This window comes from Talpa europaea (assembly GCF_964194135.1).
Source record: "Talpa europaea genome assembly, chromosome: 8".
In the NCBI taxonomy this organism is placed as follows: Eukaryota; Metazoa; Chordata; class Mammalia; order Eulipotyphla; family Talpidae; genus Talpa; species Talpa europaea.
This window is the reverse complement of record NC_140075.1, coordinates 118,909,786-118,934,553: the sequence shown is the minus strand read 5'-3', so window position 1 is coordinate 118,934,553 and position 24,768 is coordinate 118,909,786. Positions and strand designations below refer to the sequence as shown.

The window sequence follows — 24,768 nt, the reverse complement described above, 5'->3', positions numbered from 1 at the left end:
ACGAGAGGAAAATGACACATTAACTAAGAGGGGGCCTTGCTGACTCTCAGCAGCTGAGGAATACGGGCAACATAACTCCCGTCCCTAAGGGCCACGAGCTGGCCCCCCCCCCCCCGTCCCCACCGTGTCCAGTCTTCACAGACAAGCGCAGACCAGCCCCCCAAGGCCCCGCACCCCGAACCCCAGGCTCTCGCTGCACGCCCCCCAACACGCCCCCCAACACGCCTGGGCTTCCGGCCGAAAGGGCCTCGCAGGCCAAGCGTCCCCTCCCTGGGGGTCCTTCTCCGGCCGCTGCCCCCCACGCCGGCGCCAGCCTGCGCGTCCCCCGCCGCCAGGGCACCCCACGAGCCACGTGGCAGCTGCTCATTCTGGGGACACACGCCCCCGGGGGGGGGGGAGCTGCGCTGGAGTGGGCTCTGCGGCTGCGGCGCGCCAGCTGCGGGGGCCGGGACTACGAGGCGCCCCTGACAGAACCAGCCCCCCGCCCCCCGCTCCCCGCCCCCCGCCCCCCGCTCCCGGTTCCCAGCTCCTCGCTCCTCCTTCCAAGGCTTCAGCCTCTCCACCCGCCCCGCCCCCGCCCACTCCCCGCCCCGGCCCCGCCCACTCCCCGGCCCAACACGGTTATAGCCCCGCCTCAGGCCCCGCCCCCTGCCCGCCTCCGGCCCCACCCACGGGCCGCCTCCGCCGGCGGCAGCGGGTGGGAGACTCTGCGCACGCGCCGCGGGGCGGGGCGCACGCGCTCGGGGCGGAGCGAAGGGCCGAGGCGGGCGGACGAGGCGGCGGGGGCGGAGGAGGGCGTCGTTGCGCGGCAGTTGCGTCCCGTCCGCGCGCGCCCGGCGGCCGGGGGGCGGGGCCGAGGCGACGACGCGACCGAGGCCCCGCCCCCTCGCGGCCCCGCCCCCGGCCCCGGCCCGCCCCCTCGGGCGCGCGCTCCTCCCGCCGCCGCTCGCCGCCTCCGGCTCGGCCGCCGCGGGGACGGTCCAGCCGGGCGGCCGGGGCGGCGCGTCCGGCATCCGGGGCCGCTGCGGCCCGCGGCGAGGGCCCGGCCCATGCCTCCGCCGCCGCCCGCCGCCGCCGCGATGGACTTCGGCGCCAACAGCCTGTTCGGCTACGCGGACGACCTGCAGGAGCTCGCGGTCGTCGAGAGGCCGGAGCGCCGCAGCCTCAAGGTGCGGGGGGCCCGCCGGCCCCGCCGGCCCCGCCCCGGCCCCCCGCCCCGGCCCCCCGCCCCCGCTCCCGCCCCCGGCCCCCGCCCCCGGCCCCCGCCCCCGGCCCCCGGCCCCGGCCCCCGACCCTGGCCCCCGCCCCCGACCCCGGCCCGCCGTCCCCCGCCCCCCGCCCCCCCGACCCCCCGCCCCGCCCCGGCCCCGCAGCCCCGGGACGGCGGCGACCCCGGCCTCTCGGGCCGCCCCGTCTCCCCCCGACGGCCGGGACCCCGCGCCCCGGCCTCCCCCGACGCCGCCGCACCCGGGTCCGCGCCCCGCGCCCCGCGCCCTGGCAGAGCCGCTGCGGCCCCTGCGCCCCGGCTCGGCCCCCTCAGCCCCGACGGCCGCGCCGGGGCCCCCGCCCCGGATCTCCAGCCCCCGGGCTCGCCCCGTCCCGGGCCACCGCGCACCCCCTCCCGGGCCCCCGGCCTGACCCCCCCAAACCCTTGAGTCGGCGTCAGCCTGCGCCCCAGCCCCGCCGCCCCCCGCGGCCATCCGCCTCCCGCCGCCCCGAGGGGCCCCTCCCCGCCGGCAGGCGCCCCCTCCCGGACCCCCGCCCCCCGCCCCCCGCCCCCCGCCCCCCAGCACCCCTCGGCCTCGCTCGCTCCCGCCCGCCCTTCCTCCGGGCTCCGCTTCCCTCCGGCCGGCTCACCCCTCCCGCCCCCCCGGGGTTCGTCTTTCTCCCGCGTCCCCGCCGGGGGCGTCATCTCCTCATCTCCCCCCACAGCCCCCCCCCCCCCGTGAAGCCGAGAAGCAGCTGGGGCGGGGCGAGCGGTGCGGGCGCCCCGTCGCCCTCATGCGGACACCCCGCTGCGCCGCGAAGCTGGGCGAGCTGAACCCCAAACCCAAAGCCAGACCCTCAACTCCACCCCCGGACCCGACCCCCAGAGACGGCGGGGCCGCCGCGCCGAGGCCCCCCAGCCGGTCGGTCTCCCCCGACGGAGCCCGGCCATGGCGCCCGCTCGTGGGGGTCACTACGGGGGGCCCGGGGGGGGGCGGCGGGCGGGCGCGTGACCCCGCTTTCCCCCCCGCAGACGCCGGAGGAGATCGAGAGGCTGACGGTGGCCGAGGACCTCAGCGACACCGAGAGGGCCGTGCACCTGCTCAGGTACCTCCCGCCGCTGCCGGAGCCGCCCCGAGCCCCGAGCCCGAGCCCGAGCCCCGAGCCCCGCAGCGCCGCGCCGGGCCCGACTGTGTCGCGAGCGCAGGGCCGGGCCTGGGTCTGCGAGCTGGAGAGCGAAGTCCGGGGGATGCCCGGCCCCGGCGAGGACGGCCAGGCCCGCCGGTGGTTAGGCCGAGGCCCCCCCAGGCGCCCCGTTAGATCCAGGGAGGCTGAGGGCTCCCGGGTTAGTGTTGGTTGCGGAGGGACCCTTACCTGCTGCTCCTGGGCGGGAAAGGCAGACCCAGCCGGGCGGCCCGCGCTGCGCAGGAGGCCGGTGCGAGCGGCCCAAGTTGGCCTGAGGGATGTTTTCACTTCGAGGGAGGCTGCTCTTTTGTAAATTTCATTTTACCAGCTCTGCAGAATTACTTTTAAAGCAAATGGTTATTGCAAATATTTAAAAGATTCCTCTCAACCATCTTAAACGTTGTGTTATGGGTTTAGCTGCTGAGAAGCCAACGTGGATGAACCGACCCGGGGAAACGCTGCGGAGACAGCATCTCCCTGAGACCCCTTGTGTTGCCTGAAAATGTCCTTCGATTTGGGAAACATTTCTCCCCCTTTGGGCCAGTCGGTTTTCCTTTTTGTTTCTTCAGAGCAGATTTTGACAACTGGGGCTGCTTCTCCCCTGGCGTGTCCGGCATCCCCGGTCCCTTCGCTCAGGGTGCGTTGCCTGTTTCAGGTGCTGGCAGGTTTCTTGTTCTCTTTCTTGTTGATAAGCCGCCTTTCTAGTCCATGTTCATTCCCCAAATGATCCTGTTTAAAGGAAATCTCTTCTTCATGACTTCCATTTTCTTAATTCTTCTTTAGCCTGTTCGTGGCACCTCTTGTTCTGCAGTCAGAGTATCATCCAACTTACAGTCTAGGCCGTTCTCTGCAGTCACTGTCACTTCAGATGTCTCTGGATCTTAGACATTATGTTGATGTTATTTCCCCTCCTTTTTTGGTAGCATGCGTGCATCGTTATACTTAGTTACTAATAGAAGACAGTTTTATCTGTGTATGAATGAACGGTATATGTTTTACGCATATGCATAGAGAATAATCCAACATTTAACCTATTGTGCTTTGATATTCTTTAATAACATGTTCAGTGTGGTGAGGCATAGTTGTAAACCTCTTCCCCCATGGTTCTTAGGGAGTCAGTAGACAATTGATGAAAGTTAGTATAAGTTTCATTTAACACACAACAGATGATGATTTGAAATGGGCTCCTACTTATTCTTATTGAATTCTTTTTTTTTTTTTTTTAAGTGTAAGTGCTGGCTTACAATTAGGAATTGGAGAATCTTGCTCTACTTACTTGTGACAGCAGATCCCTTATTCTAGATATCCAGGACAAGGCTTCTTTTTTAGGATAGCTTGTTTGTTTTGTATTTTGCTTTTATCGTTTGTGAGCGAAGCAGGCTGGCTGGATTGTCTTTATTTCTCAGACACAGAACATAGTTTCATCCAGTGCTAGAACTTACAAAGCCCTTATAGAGAGAGATGGGTCTTCCTATTCTTAGACAAAAGAGTTCTAAGAGATCTGATATCTCCTTTAGTTTCTTGTGGCTCATCTACCTTGCAGGAGGCTTACAGGGTGGCTCAGAAGGGGAACACTAGTTTGGTTGTCTGTGGCTTCGCCAGCTGAGTTCTTCTCTTGTCTTCCTTCCACCTTACCACCTCCTGGGGGAAAGTGGGATTTCACCTGGACGTCAGCTTCTGAAGGCATAGCACCAAGGCTGCCTGAAAGGTCCTTTCTTCCCTGGGATTCAGGGGAGGGTTTGGGGTTATGCACCTGTTCCAAACTTTGTGTCTGTGAAAGCTTTGTCTGTGCTCATTTGTTGAACCTTTTATTTTAAATATAATTTTTCTCTTCTTTTTTTCATTTGTTCTTTCCATTGCTATAGAACCTACTACTGAATCCTGCTTTTATTTTTTTTTTCTCTGTGATTTTGAGGGTTCATTTTTGAGTGCTTCACCTTTCGTACGTATCGGATATTTAATATCCAGCCTTTTCTCTCTCCTTTTATATATCAGATGTTTCCCTAGCTCTCTGATTTCATATATGAAAACTATTTTGGAATATTATGCTACGTTAGAATTCAGAGTCAAATAAATGTGTAAGTCACTGTGGGAAATGCCTTATACGAGTGAAGGTTCTGCTAGCATTTAAAATGAATCTAATATTGAAATAAGCAATATATACAGGATATATACAATATATACATCCAATCAAAAGGAAATTACTCTGATCATTATGTTCTCCTAAAGTATAGCAGACCAAGTACTAATGCTATTTTCATAATTAAGTTGAGAACATTACGGTATTGGAAGGTTTGACAGATGAATTTGTAGTTTTGCATAAATATGATGCCGATGTACCCATCTGTGGCATTTAGCACTGAAGCAAAACAAGTCTCCTAATAGTCACAGCTTGTGGCTTAGTCAAAATCACATCATAACATCTTTTTCCTGTTCCCCCTCTTCTTTGCGATTTTGGCTTTTATTTTCAGAATGTGCTTGAAACATGTGCACGGTTTTGTTAGAGGAGAGCGCTAAGGATGCGTCCTGTGTTGCCTTAGATAAATCCTTACTCAAGCGTCTCTGATTGCTTTCCAGGTAAATTCCGGACCCTTAAAGCTTGGCATAAGTGACTCTAGCTTAGTTGTGCAGTGCCAACCTACCAGGCCCTCACTCTGTTGTAGTGGCTCTGTTGAGATGTTGTTCACATGCCATACAGTTCACCTGTTTCGTGCAGAGTCAGTAGTGGCTTGTGGTGTATTCACAGAGTTGTGTAACCATGACGAGAGTCAATTTTAGAACATTTCATCAATCCTGAAAGGAACCCTGTACCCATTAGCAGTCAGCCCTCCACCCCTTCTAAACTTTTCCAGCCTTTGGGACTTCCCAATATTTGTTTTGTCTCTGTGGATTTGCCTATTCTGGACATGTCAATTAATAAACTTACATAATTTATGGCCTCCTTTTAGCTAGCAGAGTGTTTTCAAGGTTCATCCACGTTGTAGCTTGTATCAGTACTTGCTGTTTCTCTGTGCGTGGTATTCCATGTGTGGGTCTATTCATTCATCGGTTGGTGGGCACGTGGGTTGTTTCCACTCAGTCTTTCTGTGCTGGAAACAGTCATGCTGGTGTTACTCAGTCACATCGTGTTCATCCTGAACTCTGCTTTTCCCCATCCTGGAATTCCCTTTCGTGATGCCGGCCAAGATTTTCCATCCCCAGGATCCAGCTGGAACCTTGCATCTTTCACAAGTCTTTCCTCACTGCTGAAACTACCCGGATCCCTGCCTTCTCTGAGCATCCCTATCATCGAGAGGTTGCCTCCCTCAACTAGCAATGAACCACAACTTTGCATTCCTTAACTTGTGTGTGTGTGTGTGCTTGTGTGCGTGCGCTTACACCTGCACTTGTGTTTGTGTGTAAGTGCATTTTCGTTAACAGAGTGTAAGCTTTTGGAGGACAAGCCATATTTTATGTTGTAGTTGCTTTGTTTACTCTACCATGATATAAATATTACCTCTTAATGGAAAAAAGTATATTGTTATTTTGAAGATGACCACAATGCCAGATGAATTAAGCAGCCTGTGATTTTTTAAAATTTTAATATCACAGACAGAATCAGAGAGATTTTGGTTCTATCCTGTTCTACCATTTATTGTCTGTGTGACTGATAGAAGTCACTATGGCTCTTACGTTCAAGTTTCTTATCTATAAAATGGAAATAGCAATTCTGCTTCTCAAGGGTGCTGTGGAGAACTAGGTACTATGGAGAACTAACTAGAATTAGGTGGAGAACTCCTGGCACAGAGTAGGTACCCAGTTAATGTTAATACCCTTCTTTTCCTTGCCACCTACTTCCTTGCTACAAGACGTTCCATTTCAAACTTTTACAAAAGGATAGTTGTTATCCTCTTGCATTAATTTGCCTTTCAGTGGTTTAATTAAGTAATAGGCAAATACAGTATATCAGCTGAAGTTTGTGATACCTGTTAGCTTCTTTTGCTATCAGTATTTATCAGAAACCAGAATTTTTAAAAATTATAATTAAGCATTTTAAGCTGAGTGATAAGAAAGTCAGCCTGTGACAGATCTATGTTTTCTTACCAAGTGACTTTCTCTTAAGCAATGTTTGCTATTTACCTTACGCGCTGGATGTGTTGAGTGGTTGATGTGCCTCTTCTAACTTTCCTGTTGCTTACTTTTACAGTCTCACTAGTCACTTTAAACTCACTTGTCACTTTTAAACTGTTCTTCACTTTGCACTGTGAGTTTTAAAACATTTAGCACTTTGCCTTCCAGGGATGCTCAGACATCTTTAGGATCTTCTTCCCTGGTCTTTTCCTTCGCACCCTCCACCCCCACATTTTTTTTTTTTTTTGGAGTAAGTGCTCCCTCTAGTGAAACCAGAGTGAGGATTTCTGCAGCCAAATCTGAAAATAAACCAAGGTGCTGTAAGCTCTGACTGTTGGCTCATTGCATCTGGAAACTCCTGCATTCAAGACCAGACTAGGGTGCAGTGCGGTCAGGAGGAAGAATCCCAGTGACCAGCTTTTCTACTTGACTAGCTTTTGACTGCTTTATCTTTGCAAATACCGCTCCTATTTGCTATGCAAAAGTGAACATTTGTGTGAAAACTCCTTTGTAGGTCTTTATTGCTAAGATCTTCTGTATTCCCACTTATCTTACTTTCACCATTATCTTGATTTCTTTTTTTGATGCCTTCTCACTTTTGGTACTGTTTCAGTGCAGTGGGTTTGTGGGGTCTGTGTGTGTGGGGTTGGGGGGTAGGGGAAGACAACATGGGGGAAAGGTCTGGAGGCCTTTTTAAATCCTTCACAATTGGTCTGGTTAGTTGGTTAGTTCATAAAAAAATCGGTGAAAGTGGGGAATCATAAATGCTACAGACCTTCTATGTGTCATTTTAGTGTGTATATATTTGTATATATACATACACATATATGTTTGCTTTCCAATTTTTTGATGTAGATCTTGTTTTGAGTATGAGTCTGATAATTACAGTTTAGAATCCTCTTTCCTGCATAAATCTCCCCCAGAAGACATGTAATGTAATTAAAACAATGAACTATTTAAGGTACCTATCCACTTCTGTGGTAAAACACTATAAAATAATACTAAATGAATGGTTATTTAGATTTGAATAAAATATGGGTTATGTAACTGCAATGGAGCTATATTAGAACATGGGTAGATGTAGATGATAAATGTCTGTGTGGATATTTCTGTCTACATATTTGTTTTCATGAACTGGCTAATTCGTATCAGCACTCTTGGGAGTGAGACTGAATTTTGGCACAAATCGTAACTAATTGGTTCCCAGTTCAGCTCTGGAATTTCTGGCTCCCAGTCTTGTTGATATGTGCAGTGGCGTCTTAGTATCCGCATTAAGCCTTAAAGTGTTGACTATATCAAATGGCAAAACCCATAACTCTCTTAGAATCAGGGCCACATAAAGGTAGTTAAACTACTGAGTCAGATCCAATGATCTCCAGCTCTGTACGTCTTTCAACTTGGCTCTTTTGGGTTCGATGGTGTCTTTTGTTGGCCATGTTGGCGCCCAGCTTTGGGAGGTGTGGAGAAAGTACTCAGGCTTAGTGCTTCCAGTCATTTCTTTTGGCTTTATCCTTCTTCTGGTATGTGGTAATTGCTTCAGAAACAATGGCATGTCTTACATCCTTGCGTTTATGTGCCCTCCGGTGTGATTTTCCTTCCGATTAGATATGTTAATAACAGAAAATAATTGTTACACAACCAGGAATTACTTTAGAATAAATCGTACAAGTTTAGGTTAAAACAAAGCATTTGTTGAGTAATTATTGTTAGACATCCTCCGGGGAGTGAGTGGCATTGTACCAGCAGACACTTAGGTTCAAAGAAGAAGTACTTGTCAAGAAGCAAATGTGTACTGGTCGCCCCTCGTTAACTAGCATGCGGAGCACGGCGGAGGCGGTGTGTGTGTCAGAAATACTTTATATTCTATAAACGCTGACCCAGATTTATTCTTGGAGGCCCAGGTTCGCTCACTTCCTGGGAGACCTTGGGTAAGATGCTTACCCCTCCTAGACTCAAGTGGGGATAATAGCGCCACATTGTAGGACTGTTCAGAGGGTGGAGGGAGTGTGTGTGGAAGGCAAGATACCTGGGGCAGAGTTGGGTTCAGTGAAGAATAATTATTGACCTTTTAAATCATCTGTTTGCAATTCAGAACGTATTTTGCTTGAATGTATAGAAAAATACCCGCCCAGGAACTTTGTGCAGTTACCAGGTCTTCTCTCCAGAGGGTGCCCCTTTGCAGCCAGCCCCCCTCCCTGCCCCTAGGCAACCATTAATCCCCTTTTCATCACGACAGGTTCGTTTCTCCAAGTCTAACATCTAGACATAGGTTTTCACATCTCTTGGATAAATGTCTGAGGATGGAATGCTGGGTCATAGGGTGCTGCACATATTTTAACTACGGTTGGATGAATTCTGTCATACGTATATAGTCGTGAAATCATCGCTGCAATTAAGATAATGAACCATTACCCCAAAGTTACATCTTGGCCTTTGTAATATCCTCTCCCTTTTGTCTGATCCCCCCGACTCTGACCATCACTGATTGGCTTCCTGTTACTACAGATGGTTTCCAGTTTCTAGGATTTTATAGAAATGAATCATACAGTAGTGCCCTTTTGTGAGTTTTTATTTTACTCACCGTAATTACTTTGAATTTCATGACATTGCATGTATCGATAGTTTGTTCCTTCTTGTTGACAGTGATTCCATTCCATGGATATAAAGCAGTTGTTTATTCATTCAGCAGTTGATGGGCAGTTGGGTAAATTCCAGTTTTGGGCTCTAGCCATTCCTGTACAGATTTTAGTGTGGTCATGTGCTTTCCTTCCTCTGGTAAACAGCCAGTGGGATGGCTGGGTCATATAGCAGGTGCATGTTTACATTTAAGAAACCGCTAAACTGTTTCCAAAGTGCTTGTTCGATTTTACATCTCTTCCTGTAAATGGGAGCAGTGCATGGGAGTGAATTGCTCTGTATACTGACTGACATTTGGTATGATTTTAACTTCAAGCCATTCTAGTGGGTGTGTGGTTGTTTCACTGCAATTATCATATGAATTTTCCCAAATGACCAGTGAATGTTGAGCATCTTTATGAGTTTGTGACCAGCCGTATAGCTTTGGTTTTTTTTTTTTCTTTTTCTTTTTTAGAAATGTTCAAATCTTTTGCTCTCTTCTTGGGTATATTCTTTGCAAATATTTTCTCCTAGTTTGGGGGGCTATGTCTTTTAACTTTATAAGAATTAAATCTTATAACTTTATAAGAATTAAATCTGTTGCTATTATAGAAGGAATGTACGTTGATATGGCTTAATTTTGAGGAATTTAGTTTAATACCTGTTTCGTTCCTTATAGTCAGTACTTTGTGTGGTGTTTAAGAAATCCTGGCCAAATCCTAGGTCACTAAGATTTTTCTCCCCTGTATTTTCTTTTAGAACTTTAAAGATTTTAAGCTCTTGATTCTAGATCTGTGATCCATTTCCAGTTAAATTTAGTCTGGTTTATATGGTGTAGGATAAAGGTTGAGTGTAATCTTTTAATTAATTAATTTATAGTATGCAGTAGAAAGGGCCAGTTTTGCTATTATAAAAATAGGGGGAGCTAGCTTCTGTCTATGTGATCAAATCATATAAATTTCAGGCACCATTTCCTCTTCTTTTCTCTGTTTGATATGGTGGGCTGGGCCTGATAGAATTTAAGAATTTCATCTTGCTTCAGCAAATTTTAGCAGCTTATCCTCAGGTCTACGAGAGATGGTAAGGAGATGTCGAACCCTAGTTCCTTATTTCCTCCACTAGGCGGTGCTGGTGCACATCTCTGTAGGGCAGAAACTCCCTGGGTAGGACAATTCAGGGACTTAACAGGGGTTCTTTGTTGGATACTGATAATTCAGCAGGTTCCTGTTTTTCATTAAGGATTGGATGCAGTGATATTATAATCAAAACAAAAATACTGTTTATTTTGCTGAACTAAAAAAAAAATCAGAGTTGAACAGTATTTTATTTCTTTTGATTAAAGTGTTTTGTATATTGTAGATTTGGTTTGGATGTTTGGAGTAAGTGAGATTTCTGTGGCTAGCATAAAAATATTTATGCATGCAGGTATGAAAATGAAACTTAGAAGTCTGATGGACTTAGGATTGTTATAGAAACTCTTGATAATAACTTTATAAGCTGTATTTGCTTAGAATTATCTTGGTAATAAAATTAAAAACTATATTTGCTTGACAAGTGGACAGTCCTGAAGGAAAATCACAAGAGTGCAGCCTGGGAATGTGGGGGAGTGGACACTTGTAGCTCTGGTTATGGTGGGGAAGGGGCTGGGGGATGGCTCGCACACTTGGATTGTGTGTATCTTCTCACAATTGTCCAATTATTTGAGGACTTTTTCAGTCCTATTTCCGTTAATGGTTTCTAGTTTAACTCTGTAATGGTCCCAGTTCTTTTAAATTTGCTGAGGTTTGTTTCATGACCTAGAACATGGCTCATCTTGGTGAATATTCCATGTACATGTGAAAATAATATGTACGCTGTTGCTGTTCCGTATGATGTTCTGTAAATGGTGATGAGGTCAGAGTGGTTGATGGTATTTTTCAGGTCTTCTGTACGCTTCCATAGACCGGATGTTCTTCTGTCTGCTTGTTCTGTTGACTACAGAGAATGGAGTGTTGCGCTCTTATATAAATGTGGATTTAATTTATATTAACTATAAATGTGGATTTGTCTATTCCTTCTTTGAAATCTGTCACTTTTAGCAATAGCTCATGTGTTTTGATATCTGTAGCTGGGGACCTATCCAGTTAGGGGTCTTAGATTTTCTTGGCGATTTGACTTTATCATTATGTAATGTTTTCTTAGAGATGTTTGTTTTGAAGTCTCGTTTATCTGATATTAATATACTCCTTTTGAGATGAATATGCTCACTTCTTTTGGTGAGTGTTTACATAGTATAACTTTTTCTGCCTTTTACTTTTTAAAAAAGTAGTTTTCATTGGGGTTTTAGAGTTCCAGGAAAGTGGCAGAGATAGTACAGAGAGTTCCCATATACCTTTCACCAGTTTCCCCTGAAGCTAAAATGTTGACTTAATTATGGTCTATTTGCCAAAACTAAGAAATTAACATAATGGTCTGTTTGCCAAAACTAAGAAATTACCATTAGTATGTCACTTTTAACTAAACTCCAGACTTTATTTGGATTTTACCCAATGTTTCATGAATGCCCCTTTTCAGGATCTGTTGCAAGATCTACCACATTGCATTTAGTGGTCCTATCTCCTGCGTCTCCTCTTAGCTGTGACACTTTTCAAGTCTTCCTTTGCTTTTCATGATCTTGAGAGTTTTGAAGAGTACTGGTCAGATATTTTATAGCATGTCCATCACCTTGGGTTTGTCTGATGGTTTTCTCATTATTAGATTGAAGTTATGGGTTCTGGGGAAAATACTGTAGAGGGCCTTTCTTATTCCATCATTTCAGAGTGCTATCAAGATGACTTATCCCTGATGTTAATATTGATCAAGGTCGCATCTGTCAGGCTCCTCGACTGTAGGAGTGAGAGAGGACCTCCCAGCCTTACTCCTGATCTTGGGGAGAAAGCATTCAGTCTGTCACCGTTACGTTAACTGCAGACATTTTATAGATACCATTCAGCTAAGGAAGTTTCCTGTAGTCTAATTTGGTGACCTTTTTCTTACTAATCTTGTGATTCATATTATATATTATGTATTAATTAGATACGTAGTTTATATATGGTTCCTCCTATGTTTTGTTTTAGTCTGGTGAGTGATGTTTTTCAAATCCTGAATCAGGCCTGCATTGTTGGGATGAAATCCACTTCATCGTAATGTATGGATCTTTTTATATGTTTGAGGATTTTATTTTGCATCTGTGTTGATGAGCGATACTGGTCTGCAGTTTTCTGTCTTTGCCTAGTTTTAGGGTAATGTTCATGAAGTGACTTGGGAAGTGGTTTCCTATTTTTTTGAAGCAGTTGTGTGAAATTGGCATTTCTTTCTTAAATGTTAGGTAGTTTTCACCAATGAAACTCTCTCGATCTGAAATTTTCTTTTTTGAAAGGTCTTTAAAATTGGTTCTGTTTCTTCTTGAGTGGGCTTTGGTAGCTTTTGTCTTCCAAGTACTTGGCGCTTCTTCATCTAAGTTACTGAATTTGTGGGCATAAATTATACTACACTGATGTTCCCTGTACATGTTTGTGGGACCACCAATGATTTCACTTTTTTGATTATGGATGTTGGTAATTTGCATCTTCTTGCTGTTTTCTTACTTAGCATTGCTAGAGATTTATCAACTTTATTGATCTTGTCAAAGAACCATTTTCTGCTTTCATTGTTTCTCTCTTTTTGTTTTCGACTTCATTGATTGCTGCTATGGTATTTATTATATCGTTACTTTTGCTTTTTTCGCATTTAGTTTTCCTTTCTTTCTTAGGGTGGAAGCTTTGGCTATCGATTTTAGATCTTCCTTCTATTCTAAAATATATGCACTTTAAGGCTGTAAATTTCCCCCAGGCACTGCTTTTGTCACAGCCCACACTTTTTTGATATATTGTATCTTCACTTTCATTTGGTTGAAAATAATTTAAAAAATTCTCTTGAGACTTTTTGGACTCATGAGTCATTTATAAGTCTGTTAGTCTATTTCCAAATATTTGCCAGTTTTACAGATATCTTTTTGTTGCCGATTTCTAGTTTAGTTCCATTATGGTTTGAGAATATACTTTGATTTCTGTGACCTGCTTCTTCCTTCCCCATTATAGCTCTCATTTCCCTTACTATTCCCCATTACAACTCTGATTTTTCTTTACTTACCTTCTTCATTTAGTGTGTACTTCTACCATCTTTTCTATCCATTACACATCATTTATACATCTACTTGAGTCCTTTTTGCATTTGCTGTTCCTTCTCCTTTTAATGGTTTTTAACCCCCTCAGATATCTGCATTGCTAGCTCTGTCACTTCCTTCAGATCTTTGCTCAAGTGTCGTTTGCCTTCTTATCACAGATAAATGTCATCACCAATGCCTCTGAATGTCACAGGTTAAAAACATAGAAGTGTAATCAGATTTTCCTGTTTCTCACTCCTGATATATAAGCAGATTACATCTTTCTTTTGCAAAAATAGGAGCAGTCATAAAGTTTCTATAGTTTTCTGATACACATGTTGAAAAATTTGTCTAGTAAAGATGGTTTTCAAATACTTAGAAAGAAACCTGCTGTGGGATCAGAATTCCATTGTTTTTATTTTGGAAAACATTCATCCATTTGATACCCTAGTGAATGAATAGATGTAACCACCTTTCTTTTTCTTCTTGTTCTTAATGCTCCAAACTAGCGTATTGGTTCAGTTTTAATCTCTTATCATCATATAAATCTTATGTATTACATACTGTATTGTATGTGTTGATCATATATGTTATAACAAACATTTATTTAGTTCTAGTATCTTATAATACAGGAATAAAAATATGTATGTGTACATACATATATATACATATATAAAGTCAGTCTCTAGACTAATTTTATGTTTCTTTCATTAGGCAAGCTTTATAACTTGTGTTTTTCTTTTTATCCTTGTTGCTAAGAAACATGGAGCATAGCCACTAGCCAATTGTGTGACCTTGGGAATATCATTTTGCTCCTCTGTGTTCTGCCAGTAAGGTGAGGGGCATGTACTGGTCATGCTGATAAGATTCTTGCACTGTGATTCTGTAAACTTAATTTGACACTGACCCCAGTCATCTCAGGTGACTATTCCTTTCCCTATTCCTTTGAAAATTTACTTATCTCTAATAGGAGAAAAGCTCAGTATATGCTAGTCAGTTTTGATTTTTTTTTACGAGCATTTTCTAAAATGTTTTGAAGAGTTCAGATTTTTGCACATTTAAACATGTATGTTGCTCTAAATTTTTTGTTTTGTAAATAGTGTATAAATAAGAAGGCCTGTTATTTTACCAAATCATATTTTTGTAGTAAAAATTGTTACATATTAAAAAAATCTATTACACCGCTTGATTCATGATTCCCACGTGGTAAGTCTAATTTTTAGACAACATATTATACTCATATATGAGAGGAAATTCACTCATTTACTTACATATTAATATTTACTCATTGAGTTAGATATATGGTATAATAATGATAATTATATTTCCTTAGATGATATTTTTCTTTTAAGATAACTAGGGGGCTGGTGTTTCCTGTATTGTTAAAAAACATGATAGGAAAGTGTAAAATGGTTCTTCTATTATAACGGGCATTGGAGAGAAAATTGATTTTGTTTGTTTTAAAGAAGAAAATATGTTCAGTATTAATTTGTTATTTCAGAAGCTATGCGAGATCTCACAGGATCAGTAGTTTTATTGTTTTCATTTAGATTCTTGCTCAGTGGAGATAGTATCCTTGCCCTGAAGATGGTCCCCCTGGAACCACTTCCATTATTTCTGTAGATGTCAATTTCTTCATTGTCACAATGTGAAGAGGTGACATATTTCTAAGGCCCCCTGTAGCTGCAGCATTCCATTATATCTGATCCTTTAGCATTAGAGAAAAGGAATCATCATTTCACATAGCTTTTACGGGTTGATTTTTGGTTGACTGATTATGAACTTTTAAATTTTATAACTGACTTCTTTGTGTTACATTTCTTTAAATTTCAGTGCCCCATTTGCAGTAATATCAGTCATATGAGCAGACAGGAACTACTGTGTATTATTAGGAACTCTCTTTCTGGGTCATATTATCCACTCCTGGGTTTCAGTGATTGTCTCTGTGATAAAATTTCCAAATCTGTGGCTGTAGCCTGGAGCTTTTCTCTTGAACTCTGGGCCAGGCCTGCTTGCTGGCTACCTTCACCAAGGAGTCTCTTCCAGAATGTCTTGCTGGCTTCTCAGATGTCGTTCAGATTCAGTCCAAAACTGAACTCATCACTTTTTATCTAAATTTCTTTCATTTATTATTGAAGCTTGACTATCCTTTTAAATAGTGTTGGAGGGTGACCTGGGAAACCTTTGTTTTCTTTTTTCTCTCAATGATTAGTTTTGTATTGAGTCTTATGGATTTTATTTCTGCAAGAAGCATTTCTTCTTTTCTAATCCAATGAAGATAATGTGGAGGGCCTCCCAGCTGGCGCAAGGGGTTAAGATGCAACCTATGAAACTATCTGCAGCCACTGCAGCACAAGTTCGATCCATGGTCCGAGAGCTACCCAGATGGCACAACAGACCTCTCCTGACTCGCCCGCTGGTCCCCTCAGCAGTGAATTTCACAATCTGCCTGTTCTGTTTCCCACTCTGTCTCTGGTGAATCCTCTCCCCCAACCACCTTGGGCCAGTACCCCAGTTCTTGTATGCATAAATAAATAAATCTTTAAAAAAAAAAAAGATAATGTGGAGTCAGTCCTCTGCTTTAATTTTTTTTTTTTTTTCTTCCTCCAGAGCACAGTGACTGGCAAATTGTGTTTAGGGAGTCTTTATTTAACAATTGAATCTTCCCCATCCAGCATGGGAATTCGGAACACATGGTTCCTTCTACTTTCTCTTCACACCTATTCCACTTGTTTTCCATAGTACTTTTAGTACTTTATAAATCTTTGCACACATAGGATGATTTAATTGCCTGTTGTTATCCTTGTCTTTTCTGAGTGTGAAGCTGTAGGAGGTCGGGCAGGGACCATGTCTGTCTTGTGTACCACCACACCCCTGCCAGGGCCTCATGCAGTGCCCAGTATATAGTGAGTGCTAATTTCAGCTTTGTTGCCAAGCACATTTATGTCTGACAAATTCTATGGCCAGACATACAGCATTGTTCGATTGTGTGGAGAATCCAGACCTAGTATGTAGCTCCCAGCAGGACCCTCATAACTACTCCCCGAATTGTTGAACGTATCAGCCCACCTGTCTAATGTGAGTTAAGGAATCGGATCTTTCCCCCATCCTCTGACAGGTGTTTATCACCCTCTTCCTGTAGGTGCAGGGATTTGCTCACTATTCTCTTTTCCCTCCTGGCTTCCTCTCTTGCTGCTTTGGCAGCCTTGTGAACCCAGTTTTTCAGCTACCCACTTTCCCCTGCTATATCCTACTAGATGTATATATTTTTTAAAAGTATTTTAAAGAATTTCTGTGCAGTTGATTAATGGGGAGATAGAAAATCTGCCTTAAAAAATTATGAGTGAGAATACAGTGTTTCCAGAAATGTTCCAAGTTTGTATAGTTATTCCTCTTAATATTTTTCTATTTCTCAATATTCTTGTTATAACTCATATGCTCAGGACAGACTTGGGTAGTCTCCCCTTGACTCCTTATAAATACTGTGAAGAAATTATTTCTAACTTTTTTTTCCTGTGACCTACCATACAATAACAAATGTTACGACCTGAATACACACATGTTGGTGAGTGTGTGTATATAAACATATAATAGAAGCTAAATTTTTACATTAATTATCCTTCTATGAAGAAATAAAAACATATCAAAGTTAACATCAGGTATAAGTTTGCTAACACTAAAATACTATATGAAAAATACCTAAAATAAACAGTACAAAAACACTGCATAAGGAATTGGAAAGGTTTATTGATCTCAATAAGATTATTATACTCCAGAACAAGCAAGACTAATGCTCAGCTTATGTATTCCTGTGAGACTGAATGTGGGGTGTGAAGGGAAAGGGGAAGATTAGGGTAATTCTAAAAGGTAAACCCCGGGCCTCCCCGGTGGCGCAGCGGTTGAGCGCTGGGTTGCGAAGCTGCCCGCAGCCTCTGCGGTGCCGGTTCGATCCCCGGGTGCTCCCCGGCCACCGGAGAAGGGTCCCGCATGGCGCGCAGACCTCTCCTGCCGCCCGCTGCTCCCCTCAGCAGTGTACTTCGGTCCTTCTGCCTGTTCTGTTCCCCGCTCTGGCTCTGGTGAATTCTCTCACCCTCCCGCGCTTCTGACTGTACCCAGTGCATGTATAAAGAAAACAAACAAATAAAATAAATAAATAAAAACATGCCTCTATTAAAAAAAAAAAATAAAAGGTAAACCCCAAGAATGAGAGGACTGTTTGTGCCTCTCTTGGTAAAAAGAGGGAGGGGGAAAATGGGCTCAGATTTTGATATATGAAACTGAGAAGCCATTATCAAGGAGTGTTCTCTATATAACTGGTAATGCTGCTTCAATAAAACAGTGGGTTTGTCTCTTTACAATGAACATGAAACTTCTGCATGCTATTTTGACCTGGGGCCATGGGGATAAATTTTGTGATAAAAGATATAGAGTGGATATTACTAGTAAAAATTTATTGCAGCATGAATGTTATAAGTGAATTATATGATGTTTTTTCTCTTGTAAAGTTGTCAATTTAGAGACGTTTTTAGGTTGATACTTCAGTTACTTAGGATCGGACTGTGACCCTGGATAGTACAGTTGGCCCTGCGTTATGGACATGGAAATCTTTGGCGGGAGTTCTGGCTCTAATCTTGAGTAGTTGGATGACTTTGGACAAGTCACATTTTTCCTGGGCTCCAATCTCCTCAACTGTGAAATAAGGATAGAAATTTATTGCTCATAGACTGTGCAGATTAATGTGATAATGTATGTAAAGTATCTTGTCTGGCACACAGTAGGCTCTTAGAGGTTAACTTTTCTTTTACTCTTCCTCTGGTGCTATTAATAATAGTTTGTTTCTCTGTGATTCTAAGCATAATGACTATAAACAGGATCAAATGGTTCTCTAGCTATAGAAACCTATTATGGCAGGAGTTTGAAGAGTTAATTAACATTATTAAGGATCAGTTTTATGGTTGTGACATGAAAATATGTCACTTTCGAAAATTTTCTGAGGCCATGGATTGGTATTCATTATGTGCTACTTTAGATTTGGAGTTGTCTTTGTCATAAAAGAGGGCTTTGTCTTTGGAAGTTTAATTCACTAGCATAATATGCTATGTTCATTAAATCAGGCTGTTCTAATTTACTTTGAATAAAAAAGTCATTAACTATCAACTGTGTAAAGTTTAGTTTTCATTGTGAGCTCATAATTATGTCCATGTGACATCTGCTTTATCTTTGTAAATTTGAGCACAGTATCAGCAGCCTGTGTGTTGTATTTTGGATTTTTGAAACAAGAGCTGCTAGGATGAGAATCACAAGCTCTGAATATCTAAATCATTTAATTTCCTGCACATTATTAAGCAGAAACAAAGCTAGGGTTCTTGTAATAATTTCTCCAGTAGCGATTGACTGTATACATTACCATTTTTGCATGGCATCTGCTCCCTGCTATGCTATCCAGTTGCTTTACGTTTTTTTTTTTTTTTAAAGAATTATTTATTTATGCATACAAGAGCTGGAGTACAGGCCAGAGGTACGGGGGCATGAGAGGATGTACCAGAGACAGAGCGGGAAACAGAACAGGCACATCTACTGAATCACACTGCTGAGGGGAGCAGCAGGGAGACAGGAGAGGTCCCTGTGCCATGTGTCAGCTCCCTGGCAGGCCCCGGGGATCTAACTCTTGCTGCAGAGGCTGCGGATAGCTTCACAGTGCTGTGCTTAACCCCTTGTCCCCCCAGGGAGGCCCTCCAGTTGCTTTATGAAGACATAACCTATGAGGGTTGTCTAGCTGGGCAGAGATAGGACTTTTTTCTTTACAGAGTTCTTAGTGTCTGACTGTGTCTTCCTTACTGGATTTTGAGCTCTCACAGGTTGAAGCGAGGTGTATGAATAAAGTGCTGTCATCTCTAGGTGTGTTCTAACATGCACTTTCCTCTTTGTGGATAAGTATGTGGGTTTTATAAAGGAGCACACTTTTAGAGACCCAAGAAACATTGTGTCTGAATAAATATGCTGAGTTTCTGGTCCTTTTCTTGATTTCCCACAAATTAGTTATCATTTTGTTTCTTTTGGCATCATTGAGGATCAGCTTTTTTTTTAATTGTGTTTTTTTTTTTTTTAAATGATTTATTGGGCCTCCTTGGTAGCGCAGCATTTGAGCACTGGGTTGCAAAGCTGCCCACAGCCTCTGCAGCGCCGGTTCGATCCCCGGCTGCTCCCCGGCCACCGGAGGAGGGTCCCACATGGCGCGCAGACCTCTCCTGCCGCCCGCTGCTCCCCTCAGCAGTGTACTTCGGTCCTTCTGCCTGCTCTGCTCCCCGCTCTGGCTCTGGTGAATTCTCTCACCCTCCCACGCTTCTGACTGTACCCAGTGCTTGTATAAATAAATAAATAAATCTTCAAAAAATTATTTATTTATGCATACAAGAACTGGGGTACAGGCCAGAGGTGTCGGGGGAGGAGGGTGAGAGGATTCACCAGAGACAGAGCGGGGAACAGAACAGGCAGATTGACAACATACACTGCTGAGGGGAGCAGCAGACGAGTCAGGAGAGGTCTGCTGCGCCATGTGGGTAGCTCCCTGGCCGGGGATCGAACTCGTGCTGCAGTGGCTACGGATTGCTTCATAGGTTGAGTCTTAACCCCTTGCGCCACCAGGGAGGCCCAATTGCATGCTTTTTAAAAACATTAAGCAGCATAGTTTTACAGTCCTTTTTTTTTTATAGTAGTGCTACCTAATTAGGATGGATAAAACAACCGGGGTGCTCAGGTTGACAGAGAGGCCACGCAGTGTGATAGGCAACACATGGGTGCTGGGTAACAGCGGCTGGGCAACTTTGGGAAAGTTTCTTCATCTTCCTAAGCCCTAATTTCCTCATCTATACAGTGGTGCTAATAATGGCATCTAATTTACCTCATAAGATTTCTGTGAGAATTAAATAATATGACTGTAAGATGCTTGTTAACATCACACCCAGCAAATAGTATGCTTGATATTATTTTTGTTGTTGTTTTGGAGGAACCGAATTGAAGAGGTAAGGTTGGGGACATGCATGACATTGCAGTTGAAGTAATAATTAGGGAGGTTCATGCTGCCTGGAAGAAAGTGAAAGCAGGAGGAATATTAGAAAGTAGAGAATAGAAATTGGGGGATTAGAAGTGGGAGGAGGGTAAAAAGTGAATTTAGCCACAGAAAAAGAAAGGTAAGCGTTTATGGTCAGCAAGTGACATCACAGAGTCTGAGATTCGAGAGACGGAGCATTTCCTGGTAGCTGGTGTGAAGTAGACACAAATTCAGTTTCAATCCACAAGTATTTATGGCGTTCTTATGGTGTGCCAGATGCTGTGCTGGGTATCGAAAAATGTAAAATTTGGGCAAAACATTACTGAAATGGAGGGGGTGAAAACTAGCTACTTGGCACTCACCTGCAGGAAGAAGTGGCCTGTTACTGGCAGGAGCCGGCCTGTCAGAGAAGACTGGGAAGCTTTTTATTACAGCAAGAAATGCTTGCGTGGATTGACTTGTTTTTCATTGCTTTAAGATATTACCATAAATGGCTTTTTAAAATAGGTGCATCTCCCAATGGGAATAAAATAATTAATAACATTAATTTAGAATTTAAAAGATAGCTGTCCTAAATTCACCTATTTAGCTAGTCTTCTTTTCCTTCTTTCCTTTTTAGCCACTAGATGTACAGCTTCCATGATTAACCCAGTTCTTTTTAGTTTTAAAAGAATGTTTGCTGAGGGCCTCCCCTGGTGGCGCGGCGATTGAGCACTGGGCTGCGAAGCTGCCCGCAGCCTCTGCAGCGCCGGTTCGATCCCCAGCCACTGGCGAGGGTCCCACATGGCGCGCAGACCTCTCCTGCCGCCCGCTGCTCCCCTCAGCAGTGTACTTCATCCGTCTGCCTGCTCTGCTCCCCGCTCTGGCTCTGGTGAATTCTCTCACCCTCCCATGCTTCTGACTGTACCCAGTGCTTGTATAAATAAATAAACCTTAAAAAAAAAAAATGTTTGCTGAGTGGGCCCGTGTGCTTTTTGATTCTGAGTGAGCATCATAGGAAAGGAACGTGCCCAAGGACTAGCACAGTTGGGGCCAAAGGAGCTTGTGCTGAGGCAGGATGCTTGTTCCCGGTGCCTTTCAGGTGGAAGTTGTGGGTTGTGAAGTCTAGCGCATGCGTTTTGTAGAAAAAGAAAGTATAACGTTGATTAAATATTTATTTAAAAATGATTTATGCCACACTGAATAGCAATACAATGATTTTATGCTGTTAACTTAAAGCCATGCTGGCTGTTTTGGGTGCCGTCCATTCAGTGGGGGGAGCACAGGGGAGGCACACATATTTGGTTTGTGGACAGTGACCGATGTCAGCAGGAGCTCACGTCATCCAAGACATCCCAGTGCCCACTCTAATGGGTAGCCATTAGAATCATGCTGATTCTTTTGTCCCATCCACAGACAGGCCTTTCCCAAAATCTACACTAGACGTTCCTCTAAAATGCCCTTAGGTGCCCCTCGTGTTCTTCCACCGCTGCTAACTGTTCAGAGTTCCCGTATCACTTCACGCTGTAGTTGCAGAGAGCACCCCCCTCACCAGGACTAACAGAAGTCGTGAGCACATGCTTTGAGTCAGGTGGACCACCCCTATTCGGGCAAACTATGACGGTGCACTTGGCTCACTGCACTTGAGTAGTTTTAAAAAATGTGAAGAATCTGCCAACTTCTCCTCCTCCTCCTTTCTCTCTCTCTCTCTCTCTCTCTCTCTCTCTCTATTTCCCCAGAGGCAGAGTGGGAAACAGAACAGGCAGTTTGACCGAAGTACACTGCTGAGGGGAGCAGCGGGCGAGACAGGAGAGGTCTGCTGCGCCATGCGGGTCTCCTCCCTGGCTGGGGATTGAACTTGTGCTGCAGTGGCTGCTGATAGCTTCATAGGTTGTGTCTTAACCCTTTGCACTCCCAGGGATGCCCTCACTTATGTAGTCTTAAAAAATGTGAACGATCTGAACAATCTGCTGTCTTCTAATGCCTCCCTCTCTGCCCCCCCACCCCCACTCAGATCCCAGCCTTTCTGGAAACTCACTGCTGGCAACATCATCAACTGGTTAGTAATCCAGTTCTCAAGCCTCACCAAAATCTACTGAACCTGAATCTCTGGGGCTGGGAACAAATTTTAACCAGTGCTCCAGGATGATTCTGATACATGCTAAAGTTTGAGAACCAGTGCTCTGAATGACAACCGTATACATTTCCTTGAAATCTCTGCAAATGTATTTCTGTTGAGATCAATCAAAGGAAATGGCCATTCTTGTTGGTCATAATGGTCCAATGCTGGCAGTTTCATATAGTTCAACTAATAGTTTGTGTAAACCAGTGTTTCTTGGACATTTTTTCTTGAGACATTGACATTTGTTGTGGGCAGCTGGCCTGTGTGCCGTAGGCTGTTCAGCAGCATCACTGGATTCCGCCGCCTGGATGAGAGCAGCATCCCCTAAGTTGTGACCATTAAAGTGTCTCTGGTGCTGTCATATGTGCCCTGGAGGAGGTAGGCTCCCTCCCAGCTGTGAACCACTAGCTAACTCAATTGCTTCCTTCTAAGTCATAATCCCTAGCACATTACATTTAATTTGTCTGTTTTTCTTCCTAGGTGGGAGAAGGGCCAGGCACGAATTTATTGTAGAAATTAAATCTAGATTTTATGTTTGGTAGAGATCATGGTGATTACAGTTTAGATCCACTTTTGAAAAACATTTTGTCATCATGCCCTATTTATAGTAATTTGTGTCACCTACAGACTATTACTTGCTTTTCTGATCTCTTATTGCTCTGAAAGTAAAATGATGGTCTGATTTGATTTTTTTATTATTGCTAAGTAATTTGTTCATACAAGCAAAGCTTGGAGTATCTTTGAGAAGTTTCTGGTGACTCACAGAGTCAGCCTAGAGCAACAGGCAATTCCATTGTACCAGAAGAACATTGTCCTGTGATTCTATAGTTGATCTTGTCACCTCTGTTGTTGTTAAAATTAGTAACATTTCACCATAGTGAAAGTTTACCATTTATATTTTTATTAAGTATAGCAAATTGATAGGTCCCAGGAAAGAAAGAAGGTGCAGTGTTGCAGTAAGTTTGTAATAATAGTCTTAAGACTTCTAGACTTGAGGCATGCGTATAGAGTAGTTTGTTTTAGTATGAGCATAATTGGGATCGTCAGTATTTTTGCTCTACCTTTACTTAATTATTCTGGTTCTGGTTTTATTTTTATATCCAAATGATATGCTTGAACTTTAAAATTTTGTCCTAAGTCTGTTTATCAATAAAAAGTCATTTTTTTAATTAATAACTGTAAACCAAGATTTCACATTTTATTTACAACTTGTAAATTTGTGTTTCCTTTGAAAGTGCTGGTCAAGATATCCAAGGAACAAGTGTAATTGCAAATCTTCCATTTCTGATGCGACAGAATCCTGCTGAGACACTTCGGAGAGTCTTGCCAAAAGTCAGAGTAAGTTGTTGTGAAATAAGATATGAATTTATCATTTTTCTTTTTTTCTTTTTTTTCCATTATTTTATACTTTTTTCCAATCATTTTTCATTTTTGCACAATGTATGCATTTTCATCTTGGTTATAGTCCTTGTACAATTCCCACCCCTGAATTTATCATTTTTCCTTGGTAGTGTGTTGCCATTGTCAGCCGAAAATTTTAGAGCTTTCGATGGCTGAGCTTTGACCTAATCACTGACTGGAGGCAAATGTTATGTATTTTGAATTATGATGAAAATATTTAGAGAATTTAGCTGATAGAAATGGAGACATAGAGATCTTAATTATGGAGACTTTTTAGTCATTTTTTCCATAGAGGTATTTTAATTAAGTTAGCTTTCTAGCAGCTAAAAAGTCTCAGTTATTCACATAAAATCATAGCTGTTTTATTTGGCAATTCTGTTGACCTAACGCTATATTTGTAGTACCTCTACAACACTGATAATATGTTTTAACTGATACTCCTAATGATTCCTGATAATGACTGTGGTGACTTCTGAAGAATCATCAAATAAAGATTGAATTGTGGCCATCACAATTTTAGCTTTATAAATTTTAGCTTATTTTGTGCTTTCTAAATTCTTTCAGAATTAGTTTTCCTACTAGAAGCAAATATTTGGTCTACTAGAAAATTCTTTCCTCTATTACATATATTATTAATATAAACTATTAAATATTTAATGACTTTTTTTTTACTTATTTGCAAACTAGATATGCAAAACCTGTATGTAAAATGTAGTTTCTTTTAATAACTGGCATGAATAAAATAGACAACAGTCTATGTGTCCTCAGGGAACTTACAATGGTGCCAGGGAAGTTACATCCTAGTAGGGATCATGTTTGATCATAGTGAGCTCTCCATATTTTGTTTTGGCTTTCCCTTTGGTTATAACTTTTTCATAAATTTATATGCGTTCAAAGTACTTGTGCCTCTTTGGCTATTAATTTTGGGAATATAAC

General features: G+C 43.6%; 1 protein-coding gene across 3 annotated transcripts in view; it reads left to right on the top strand.

Moving 5' to 3' along the window:
* Nucleotides 1-1,049: 1,049 nt before the first annotated feature.
* The window catches only part of PPP4R4 (protein phosphatase 4 regulatory subunit 4), a gene marked incomplete at both ends in the record, with an annotated part of 74,092 nt that continues 50,373 nt past the window's right edge, over nucleotides 1,050-24,768 (top strand). For all 3 annotated transcript variants that reach the window (XM_084241207.1, XM_084241208.1, XM_084241206.1), the window contains 3 exons: nucleotides 1,050-1,169; nucleotides 2,240-2,313; nucleotides 23,667-23,769. In XM_084241207.1, the coding sequence (XP_084097333.1) occupies nucleotides 1,050-1,169; nucleotides 2,240-2,313; nucleotides 23,667-23,769 (297 nt within the window). The remainder of the gene's footprint in view (nucleotides 1,170-2,239; nucleotides 2,314-23,666; nucleotides 23,770-24,768) is intronic.